At 42.3% G+C, this 12,345-nt stretch overlaps 1 protein-coding gene across 2 annotated transcripts in view; it reads right to left on the bottom strand.

Annotated features, from left to right (window-relative positions):
* Positions 1-1,819: 1,819 nt before the first annotated feature.
* SQOR (sulfide quinone oxidoreductase) overlaps positions 1,820-12,345 on the bottom strand; it is a 49,374-nt gene continuing 38,848 nt past the window's right edge. The window contains exons 7-10 of one of the 2 annotated variants that reach the window (XM_021695782.1): positions 8,455-8,638; positions 3,888-3,955; positions 3,416-3,594; positions 1,820-2,144 (exon numbers count right to left, since the gene is read on the bottom strand). In XM_021695782.1, the coding sequence (XP_021551457.1) occupies positions 2,087-2,144; positions 3,416-3,594; positions 3,888-3,955; positions 8,455-8,638 (489 nt within the window). In that variant the 3' untranslated portion in view covers positions 1,820-2,086. The remainder of the gene's footprint in view (positions 2,145-3,415; positions 3,595-3,887; positions 3,956-8,454; positions 8,639-12,345) is intronic. The other variant, XM_044918456.1, reaches the window with a different exon arrangement.

Raw genomic sequence — 12,345 nt, 5'->3', positions numbered from 1 at the left:
CCACAGAAAACATCTTCCTTCTGCTCCTATTGCCAGGCGTCCGCTGCCGGAGCAGTGCCCTGTTCTCTCCCGGAACATGTGCCACCAAAGAAATTCTGCTTCCCAAACCAACCAAGGCCTCATCCAGCAAGCCCCCTGCATCCCAGGAAAAGATGAGGAAACTATCACGTGAACCACAAAACTATGGGCAGAGCACTCTCTGTCTGGGTCACCACTGCATCTCCCGGCCCAAAATCATGCTTGGCAGGTAGTACGTGCTCAGTAAATATTTGTTGAATTAATGAATGAGTGCCTGATCAGTTTCTCAAGTCATCAGAATTCCAGGAAATCAGAAAGACTTGGCAGTCCTAGGTAACACTGTTACCTAAACTAGGTAACTGTTCAGGTTTGAACTCCGAACCGTTGTAAAAATCTAAGGCATTCATCAGAAAGGATGAATACCCAACTTTTACATCAACATGGATGGGACTGGAGGAGATTATGCTAAGTGAAATAAGTCAAGCAGAAAAAGACAATTATTATATGGTTTCATTCATATGTGGAACACAAGGAATAGCATGGAGGACATTAGGAGAAGGAAGGGAAAAATGAAGGAGGAGAAAGCGGAGGGGGAGACAAACCATGAGAGACTATGGACTCAGAAACAAACTGAGGGTTTTGGGGGGGATGGGTTAGCCAGGTGATGGGTATTAAGGAGGACACTTACGGTGACTAACATAATAAAATAAAATAAAGAAAAAAAATAAAAATCTAAGGCATTGCCTAGACTGCTACGCATTTCCCTTTGGTGGGGTTCAGTATATATGAAATGTACAAAGCTTTAAAATACCAGATGGAGCTGAAACTGTAAGTTTCTACAGATAAACGGATTGGGAACAAATGATTTTGAAGCCATTGCTGAACTTCAAATAAATGAACGATTTCCTGCAATATTCCTAACGTGAACTCATTCAAAATATCACTGGCCAAAATCGGGACTGAATCAAACAGATGTTCACCACACACATCAGACTTCCTCTAACCTCATCCTCCGTGTGCCATGAGAGAGTAAGACTTGCAAGAGATTCAGCGGGGGGAATGTCTGCAAAGTCTAAAGGAGAAGGAATGGGATGAGCAGGAAGGGCTTTCAGACCATGATGCAGCTGGGACGCCTGGGACAGGAAGAGGGGAAGGTAGGAGGGTCCGGGAAAGAGAACCTCTGAGGACACAGTTCTTTTTTTTTTTTTTTTAAAGATTTTATTTATTTATTTGAGAGAGAGAATGAGAGAGAGAGAGAGCACATGAGAGGGGGGAGGGTCAGAAGGAGAAGCAGACTCCCCGCTGAGCAGGGAGCCCGATGCGGGACTCGATCCCGGGACTCCAGGATCATGACCTGAGCCGAAGGCAGTCGCCTAACCAACTGAGCCACCCAGGCGCCCTGAGGACACAGTTCTAAGGCTGGTTCGGCCAGGTTGACGGGGCATCCTGGGGCCAGCTGCCCCATGGAGTCCCACATCCTACAGTGATGGGCCAGCACCCCATCAGTCAGTAGCCAGGAGGAGATGTGGCCTCAGCACAAACATGGTGGCGGAGCTAAGGGGGCTGCAGCCACCACGTCCCCACAGAGGACTTGTAAGCATCACGTGTTCGGGGCTGTCTCACACACACCGCCTGAAATAATATTTTCCCTGAAGTGACTTTCTGTGAATCCAAACAGGCTCTGGTGATATCATGCCGGCTATCAGTGGAACGCTTACAGGAGGCAACAGGTAAGCTCCCGCCACCAACCCCTGCTCCCAAATGCTGTAAATTTTCATTCCACCAGTCAAGACAAAATTGTGTCACAGAATCTCAATCAATGGCAAGCTTTTATTTAAAAAATAGGAATCTATCCTTTCATTTGAATACTTCCAAAGAATCAAACTCATCCTGGGCAGACCACACAGTGGCTATCCAGAGGCACTGAAAAGGGACGCATTTGGTCACCATGATCCAGCAGTAAACTCTGCACAGGGTTAGGTTTAAGTTCTTCGTGAGGCTCTTGGTCAATCAGCGACTGTGATTTGGGTTCAGAAGCCATCCAAGGAGAGCAAGGGTTGAGCCCTCCTTAACTCATACCCAGATGGAACACCTTCCTCAGAAAAGCTGGTCCTCCCCAATAACCCCTGGAAGAAATGACCAGAGAAGATTATTTGCATCAGAAAAGATGAGGGTGACTTCAGCAGCCGGAAGCTCAAAGGGAGGCCAGGTTGCTCACAGAGCATGCTTCTCGGCACATAAAACAACATTTGTCTAGTGAAGTAGAAAGATCCCATGACCGGGAGGGGACAACTACTTTGGATCCTGGCTTTGACACAGACTTGCTATGTGAGCCTGGACACACAGACTCAATTCAGCAAACAGGTAGGAAGCTTCTACTACATGCAAACTGCAATCCTCTCCACTCTCATTTGCTCATAAATTAAGTATAGGTCAGGGTTTCTCAACCTTGGCCCTACTGACATTTTGGACCAGGTATTTCTTTGCTGTGGGACTGTCTTGTGCATTTCAGGATGTTTAGCAACATCTCTGGCCTCTGCTCACTAGATGCTCCCAAACATCCCTTCCAGTTGTGACAATCAAATATGTCTCCCAATATTACCAAATGTCCCCTAGGGGGCAAAATCCCCCCTGGCTGAAAACCAGTGTACATATCCTGACTTAACTATCTCTTAAGGGTTTGAACAAGTGAAATGAGATTGTCATTTTCTGGACAAAGAAGAACTATTAATTTTAATTACTCTATTTACTTATTGAATGCCTACCATCTAGCTGTCTTTCTATGTGTCATCTCATCAATCCTCATCCTGTGAGGTAGGCAATGTTCATTTCATTTTGCAGATAAGAAACTTAAACATAAAGTGTTTAAACAACTTGCCTTGTCAGCATTCTCATTCACAGCTAGTGAATGACAGAAGCAGGACTCAGACGCAAGTCTGACTCCAAAGCTTATGCTCTTAATCACTAGGTTTTATTTTTCTTGGAACACAATAAAAACAAAAGGTGGCAGACGAAAAAGTACTTGACACGTGAAAGTGATTTACTATTATTGTTGTTGTTGTTGTTGTTAATCCAGCAGCAAGAGAGAGCCAGGGCATGGAAGACAGAAGACTTGGTCACTGCCAATAATGAAGAGAAGAGGCTGCCTCCCCCTGTGGCTGGCAGATGTGGGATGGCTCCCTTCCTCACCCAGAGCAGCCTCTTCCCCACCAAGTACGGCTGAGGTCGCAGATCCTAGGCTGCCATCACTCAGCCACGAGAAAAGGCACAACAAAGCAGATCCCATCTGCCTGTTCCGCTTTGGGTCCTGATCTCTCCTATAGCTTGAAGCCCTCCTTGAAACAACCAGCCTGCACAGGTCAGTGAGGCGGGTCTCTACCCTAGACGAAGGCCTTACCTCAGCATCATATTCCAGTACAGGAAAGGCATCAGGTCAGCCTTCATGATGTACATGGTAAGTCGCTCTCTGCTCTGGTCAAAGGGGAAGGTTTCCAGTGGCTGACCGTCGTAGTCGAACTCCGCAAGAATCACACGGTTGTAGCCAGTCACCAGCGGACACGAGGTGTAGCCATCATACTAAATTTGCATGTGAGACCGAGTTGGAAAGTGGCTTTTTTCATGGTATTACAGAAATACTTTAGAATTTATTATTTACCCTAAATAGTGGCAATTTTCTTTCTTTTTTGTATATTTTCATTTTTTGTACAGTGAAAAATGGAAATTATCTAACAAAAATATATGCTAAAGGCAAAAATTAAAGTGCCCATGTAAAAGAAACCAATTAAGAAAGTGGCAAAATTGTGGGAAAACACTGCTTTCACACAGAGTAGATGATAATTGAGACAGGGCTTCTTACATGGCATACAAACCTTTTTCATTGGTTTTTGATTCTTCATAATTAGAGAAATTGTTCTGTCAAGTATTCCTGACTGGGCAGCTGGAAGAGAAATGGAAAAGTCCGAAAAATATAAGCATCTAGGTTTTCCAAGAAAACTAATTTGCAATTAAATGCAAACAAGTTAAGAAGCCTCTATTCCCTATCCCTCTAGATTTTAACTAGAACACGACTCACCTTGCCACTCAAAGTTCTGGCTACCAGAAAGGGTTCTTTAACTCATCAAAGGCCCACACAGATGCCTCTGTAAGTTTGAAACTCTCCAAACAAGAGAACTGCAAGGATGGTCCTACCCCAAACCCACTCCCCCTACTCTTAGGGGTCAATGGTTGTCAACTTGGTCTGTGTGTCCAGAATCCCCTAGCCTATTCAGATGTCCCTTTGTCCTTGTCCAGACAACCTCAGATATATTCAATTAGGCCAAACAGTGAGCTTTCCTTTGCACTAGAATGCCCTGGCTGAGGCTGGACCAGATATAGACAGTCAGACAGGTAGACGGATGTTTTTGGTTTTTGATGGCAAGAGTGGGAGACTGTTAGGAAAATATTCAAACTCTATCATTGTTGTTTCATCTATCCCATCATAGATGCCACTTTTTTTCTGGCTTATTTTCAGAGCAAACGTCACAACAATTCACCCATAAATATTTCTGTGTCTATCTCTGAAAAATAAGGAACTTTTTAAGTACAAACCCAATAGCATTTTTACACCTGAAATTCTAGCAATAATTCCGTAATATCACCTAATCCCAGGCTGTGTAAATTTTGAATAATCAAAACTGCCCTTTTAAAAATACAGGCAGTTTGTGTCTCAAGAGGTGGAAAACTAGATTTACTTTTGAGGAAAGATGGGTTATGTTTATACTGTAAAATGCTCATTAAAGCAGTTGTTTTGTGATCCCCAAAGTCAGGAGTCAACAAAGTTTTTCTGTAAAGGAAAATTTTACAGGGACGCCTGGGTGGCTCAGTCAGTTGAGTGTCCAACTCTTGATTTTGACTCAGGTCATGATCTCAGGTTAGTGAGATGGAGCCCCTCCCTCCATCGGGCTCCGCGCTGGGCATGGAGCCTGCTTAGGATTCTCTCTCTCCCTCTCCCTCTGTCCCCTACTCCTTCTCTAAATAAATAAATAAATAAATAATAAATAAAAATTCTACACCTTGTGGGCACAGAGGCAAATTTCAAAGACATTACATAACAAGAGAGAAAAAAAATTTATTAACAAAATCCAAAACATAAAAATAATTTTTTGTAATAGTGAGAAGAATGGAATTCTTTTCCTTACCACAGTGTTCCCTATCATCAAATTGATTATAAGTGTTAACTGGTAAAAATCATTCCTACAAAAACAAGCTGTACAAAAACAGGCAGCAGGTTGCATTTGGCCAGCAGAGTATAGTTTGCTGATGCCCAAATCAAAAGAGCAATAAATGTTTTTCCAAAATGAGGAAGTTCAAACAAATGAGGAATAAATAATTCTGCTTAAAAATATAAACTGGCTGGGGTGCCTGGGTGGTTCAGTCAGTTAAACAACCAACTCTTGATTTCGGCGGGGGTCATGATCTCAGGGTCGTGAGATCGAGCCCCGTGTCGCGCTCTGTGCTCAGCGAAGAGTTTGCTTGACATTCTCTCTCCCCCTGCTTGCTCTCTCTCTCTTTCTCTCTCTCTCTCTCTCTAAAATAAGTGAATAAGTCTTTTAAATATATATAATTATTATATTATAATATATAATATATATATTTTTTATATATAAAGTGGCTGTCCTCATTGTTTTAACATCTCTAAAGATCGTATTTCCATTTTGGAAAACTTTGTTCCCCTTTAGGGCCATAGAGAGTTTGGAATCTTTACTGAGAAGACCCAAGGAGGCCTCTGCAGCAGGGCATCAAGGCCAACAGATGAGGAGAAACAATGGCCAGCAGGTGCCACCTGCAGAGAGGTTGGGACCCAGGAAGCAGTCACACTGTCCAGGTTTAAGGTGTGTGTGTGTGGGGGGGGTGTATGAAAGTATATGTGAGCTGTGGATTTTCCCTGCATTATAATCCCCTTCTGTTATGCCCAAACCTTCGGTTAACTTTTGTTAAATGTCACATCCTGGTCTTGATGTGGTGTGGGTAATGAAGGGAGAATCTTGGGGCAGAGAAAGAGGCATGAGCCACGGGAACACTAGATTCAATGCGGCAAGATGGGGTCTCACTCACAGTAGCACAGTGGTCTGGAACGAGGTAGGACACCTGGTTGGGTGGCAAGTAAGCCAAGGATGGGTTATGGGACAAGTGAAAACCTTGCTAGGGATATTCAGAACGCCTGGAGAAGGGAATCTAATGAGAAATGTAGATCCACTTGGGGAACACTGGGCCTACTGTTATTTCACTGCTAAAATGTGAAATGACATATATATATGCATTTAACATGAATGCAATAAAAGCATTCACACTGTTTGAAATACAAATGGAATGGAAACAACATAAATATAAATTAAGAGTAGACTTATTAAATAAATCCTGGAGCAACCATATAATAGAATATAGACCGGGAAAAAAACAGATGTAAAAAACAATGGGGATACTCTCTACGTGCTCAGGGGGAACACAGAAGCAGCGAATGCAAGGCAGGGCTGGGGACAAGATTTTTCACTTATAACTTTTTATGTAATCATATTTATCTCTTCAGAACAGTGAATGAAAGGTGTTTGAAGCAGGCCACACACTGGGTAATCTGGGCCCCACATGCATCCACAGGCATTTTCCACACATAAATGCAGCAGGTTACATTAAGAGAAATGTAAATTTAAAGCATCATCACGCAGTCTGCCTGTAGATCACAAAGAGAAAAGATACCTTTACAGTGGAGAGAACCAACGGGCACCCCTTCACTCAGCGATGACATCTAACTTCACCAAGGACGAGACAAGCTAACATGGCGGGCTCCTAAGGTGAGGCAGCGGGAGGAACTCAGCCTCACGTGTGGAGGGTCTTGCCAAAATGGATCACCTGAATCTAATTTTAAGAAAACCACCAGACAATTCTAAATTATGGGATGTTCTACAAGACAACCAACCTGGACTCTTCAAAAATGCCAGGGTCATGAAATTGAAAAAAAACAAATGTCAGAAGGCCTCTTCTAGATGAAAGGAAACCAAAGAGACATGACATCCAATGCAGTGTTATAGCCCTTAACTGGCTCATGGATTTAAGGGGGGGTGGGGTAATAAAGGCCATTTTCATGAAAACTGGGGAAGTCTGAACTGGCTTATATATGAGATGATTATATATGAGATAATACAGTGTTCAGTTTCTTGGACATGACCATGGTCTTGTGGATATAGAGGACAAAGTCCTTTTTTGTAAGAGATGCAGGTCGACGTACTTGAGGGTGAGGTATTACTATGTCAAAACTCACTTTCAAATGACTCGGCAAAAAATGTACATGGAGTAATAAAGCCAATGCTACAAAAGATGATACCTGATTAATATCTGGAGGCTATCTGGATATTCATTGTACTTTCCAATTTTTCACAGGTTTGAGATTTTTGAAATCAAGAGTTGGGGGGAAATGATTATTAATAATGAAAAAGACATTGAGTGGGTTTCCTAGAAAGCCCTTCGTGGGTTGCAGCAGTTAAAGTAACACAATCTGTTCCACGGGTGTGCAATTCACACAAAACGTTCTCATCCCAGCAGCGGGAAGGTCTGTGTTTTACAGCATCTGGAGAAGACAGTTCTTGTCGAGAGAGGACAGCATCTAAAAGACAATTCTCCTCATCACTGCTAGTGCAGAACATGGAGGTAACGAATTTACTTTTCCAGGCTGAGGCCTTAATCGTGTACCAATCAGGGCACGCTCCACTGTATTTGTCCTAACAGAACAATTTTATGGTCTGCAAGCTTTCATTGACTTGGATGCGTTTTCTGTGGAAACAAACAGCTTCCCCAGCTTTATGGTGTTTCCAGCAGAAGAAAAATAGCCAACCTGCCTAGTGTCATGGGCAAAAAAAGGCCAAGGAGAGGAGCGTGGCAGTATGAGAAGTAACAGAATTCCAGAGAGCTGGAAACGTGGTACCCTCTCCCTAATGTCCCCTCCCCTGCAAACAACTCCCCGGACCTAAACAAAGGCAGATGAGGTCAGGCTACTCTTTTTCTTCTTTTTTTTTTTTTAAAAGATTTTTTTATTTATTTACTTGACAGAGAGAGATACAGCGAGAGAGGGAACACAAGCAGGGGGAGTGGGAGAGGGAGAAGCAGGCCTCCCGCGGAGCAGGGAGCCCGACGCGGGGCTCGATCACAGGACCCCGGGATCATGACCTGAGCCGAAGGCAGACGCTTAACGACTGAGCCACCCAGGAGCCCCTACTCTTTCTTCTTTACACGATACTAAGTTCATGGACAACTTGCTTCGGTGTCAGGGAGGCTGAAGTCATTTTTAGGCCACAAAGGTTTCACTATTAATGGAATGCCGTTTGTGCCAAGCTTTGGTTTTTGTTATGATGGTGCTTCAGGGTGACATCATTCTGAGAGAGTAAGAAACCTAGCTCATTCTCTTACCTACTGCGGCAGCGGTCTTCGACGTGGGAAGGTTGGTGCAGTCCCCAATGCCAAAGACATTTGGGTATTTCTTGTGTTGAAGAGTTTCTTTATCTACATCCACCCAACCAGCAGCATCAGCCACAGGACTCGTCTTGAGGACATCTGGTGAGCTCATTGGTGGGGTCACATGAAGCATTTCATACTACAAAGAAGGAAAGCATCCAAATTTGTGGTTTTTTCCAGTATTTCTCCAGCCTCACAAGCTGTCCCCTGACCTCCCTTACCCGTACACTGCATGGTGCACCATCTGCTTCACGGTTGCACTAATCCACACCCTCTCCAAGATCTTACACACTCCCATGCAGCGTCATGGTAAAACAACTAACCATTCTCTTGCCTGCTGTAGTCTCCCTGCATAGACTCAACATGATCCTTCTGGTCAGGAGGAATGGGGGAATCACAAACACCAGAATGAACCTCACTAATGTTCTAAAAGAACATTTCTACTATTCCTAAAACAAAGGAGGAGGTGTTTCTCAGTTGCTCTCCCCTGATCCTCAGCTGTCTACTTGTAAAGTCTGGTACTTGGGTTTTATTCTGCAAAAAGGTGCTCAGAGTCCCTGAAAACTATAAAGTCTGCGTTCAGAGCTGGTAAGTGAGCACCATTCCCAAATATGGGTGGACTCTCCAAATCCATAAAGGAAACCATCAGAATGCCAATTTAAGGTGAAATAAAAGGTGGTGAGAATATAAGCTAGCCTTTTGGAGGAGAGAGGGATCTGATTCAGGAAAAGGTTTACTGAACAGTGTAGGGGACAGGGTGGATTTTCTTTTTCCCCCAAAAAACTGCAGCACTGCACTAACCCACTGTGATCAATTTGGATAGCTCACTTAATTTTTTTATTTATGTATGTAATACTTTCATATTTGTTTATGTAATATTTTATAGTTTATCCTTTTTCGTCTTTTTATTATTATTTATAAACTCCATCTAGCAATTTCAAACTGATTTAAGGGTCGCAAAACATTTCACCTTAAGGTGAAAACCTTAGCATCTTAGGACAATCCCGACCTTGTGATGCTCAATAGCTCCCGGCTTCCACAAGGAAGTCCGCACCCTCGTCAGTGCTTGGTAATCATGGATGATGGAAGGAGTTAAAGAGGTGGCTTGTCTTTATTCCCACTCTCAAACCATTATAAGTTTCATTAGCCGTAAGGTAGAACGGTGCTGTAAATGACCAGAGCTCCTCAGCAAGGGGATCTTGGGTGGTTCCTTACACGCAAAGGTCCCTGAGCCTGGCTCTGTTAATGACCGTGGAAAAGGAACACCTGTCTGCAGGATAATGCAGAAAATGGCCAACAACCATCATCCACCAAATTACTAAGGCTAGGTCTATTTTTTAATAGTTAACCGGAACTACTTTTTTTTAGCTGAGGGAAAAATCTTACCAGAGACATCTATATTCATTGGCGTTAATGTGCTTAAATTTCACAAGTACACATGAATTCCATCCATCTCTGCTAGAAGGAAAGTTAGCTATTTCCATATAATCATCATAAAGGCATGAAGTTTTACTTGAGCTAACATCCTACAAAAGAGATGCTAAGGTCTGCTTTATAGATTTACTGAAAATTAACATTGGCATTTCGCTGTAGCTTGTCCTTTATACGTTATTTCCACAAACCGTGTATGATAAATAACTTGGTTTTCCTTCATTAACATAATCTCTTCAGAATAGCCCTTTTGAAACTTTCATGTTTAGAAGCAGCATTTAGGGAAATGCAGGTTCCTGGGCCCCACCACCCCGAGATCCCAATCCAGCGAGTCTGGGTGAGGCCCAGGACTCTGTACTTGAACAAACTCTCCTAGAGATTCTGACATGTGAAACCTGTAGTTGACAGTCTTGGAAGCTCTGGCTTGAAGGGACAGGTTCGTTTACCATGAAAAACAGAATGTCATTATATGGACAAGTCACTTCACCTTCCATTTGCTTATCTATAAAGAAATACATTACCGTTGACCATTGAACAATGCAGGGGTTAGGCTATAGGCTTTCTTTTTCTTTTCTTTTTTTTTTTTTAATTCTTTACAGTGGTGGTCCTCAATCCTTCTTGTACATGAGAATTATCAGAGGAAATTTTGAAACTCCCAATCATCAGTCCACCCCCCAAACTAATTAATTAAAATCTGTGAGGGTTAGACTCAGACATCAGAACGTTTAAAATCTCCCCAGGTGATTCCAGTGTGCGGTCAGGGCTGAGAGTCACTACTTCAACACCTTTTGGTAGATTTTTTGGAATTCCAATTTAAGAGTGGGGTTGGGTTTGGAAAGAAAATCTGACCTGAAATCCTATCACTCAAAGGGGATACAAATATCTTTCTTCTTTATAAACCCTTTATATCCAGAGCACAGCTGAGAACCAAAGTAAAAAAGACCAAATAACAAAATTAAGTTAATGCTCTCAAGCGCATACACTTTGTTCAGAAAAGTATGCTGTGGGCCCTCATTGTAGCTCATCCACTTTTACTTAACATAGAATTGAACATACATGTTCTCATTTTCTAGTCAATAAAGAATTAGCAGCAGCAGCTTAAAAGAGCTGAAGCTGGGGGGACCTTCTAGAGTCATTTACAACTGCCTGACAGCCAGGAAAGAAGAAAACTGGAAAGCTACAAAAAGGACACACACAAAATCAAATAACAGAGTAGTCTGAGACCCTTTTATAAGGTGATAACTAGCCCTAGTAGGCCCTAGGAGCATAACTATGTAAAAGCTATTCAAAATTATGACCCTGAGCTGCAGCAAGCAGATATTAGATGAGCCTGGGACATCCTGTGACACCAGAAAGCAGGAAAGTGCTCAAAAATATGATGGCGACAAGTCACAAGGGCATCGCCATCTTGAAAGGGCTCCTACTGACCAAATCTGGGACAATGTGAGCACCAAAATAATTATAGACAGTAATGAATTATAAACCATTGGGGGTAAAAACAAAATTCATGAGTTCATACCAATAACTAATGAATTAAGAGAGAAGGGAGGGCTCTTGCAGACAGAATGCTAACAGCCTACTATTAAAGGTAGAGAGAATGCTTGATTGGAAAAATCATCATTTTGCAACTGCCATAGTAAAGACTGGATTAGGCAAAAATCATCAGTGGATGGTAAAACCAGTGGGAAACTTAATGAGGAGGGAGTATGGTGTCTGCTTGGTCTTAAAGTGTCTTCTCACAGACTTATTAGTAGCAAGGGGGGAAAAGAATAATAATTAAACAGTGGAGAAATTGGGCCATCTCTTGACTGGTGATCCAAATAAACATCATCAATGAGGGGCAGGTGACCATTCTGTGCTCTCAAATGTGATACACTAGAAAGTCACGACATCACTTGTGCAATACTTCAGTCTAAAATGCACAGCCTGATACTGATCACAAGAAAACATAAACCCCAAATGAGGAATATTCTATTAAAAAATAAAGCAGTGGGAGGCGGGCTGTATTATTCCAAAATATCAACCAAGAAAGGCTGTGGAAATGTGTCAGATCAAAGGATGCTCAAGAGACATTACAATTAACAGGCAATACCTGCCTGTTGACTGGGTTCTTGCCCTGGAGGGAGAAAAGCACTATAAATGCTATTGGGTCAATCAACAAAACCGGAATACAAACCGTGGATTAAAATATTGTGCCCATGCTAAATTTCCTGAATTGATAACTGTACTGTGGTTATGTAAAAGAACAGGGATCTCTTAAAGGATTTACACTAAAGTATTTAGGTAAAGGGCCATGATATATGAAGTATATAACTCACCTTTAGAGGCTTTGAGAATATATATTATATTACATTACATTACATTACATTATATTATATTATATTATATTATATTATATTATATTATATTATATTA

Source organism: Neomonachus schauinslandi, chromosome 9 (assembly GCF_002201575.2).
Source record: "Neomonachus schauinslandi chromosome 9, ASM220157v2, whole genome shotgun sequence".
In the NCBI taxonomy this organism is placed as follows: Eukaryota; Metazoa; Chordata; class Mammalia; order Carnivora; family Phocidae; genus Neomonachus; species Neomonachus schauinslandi.
This window is presented reverse-complemented; position numbering and strand designations above follow the sequence as displayed.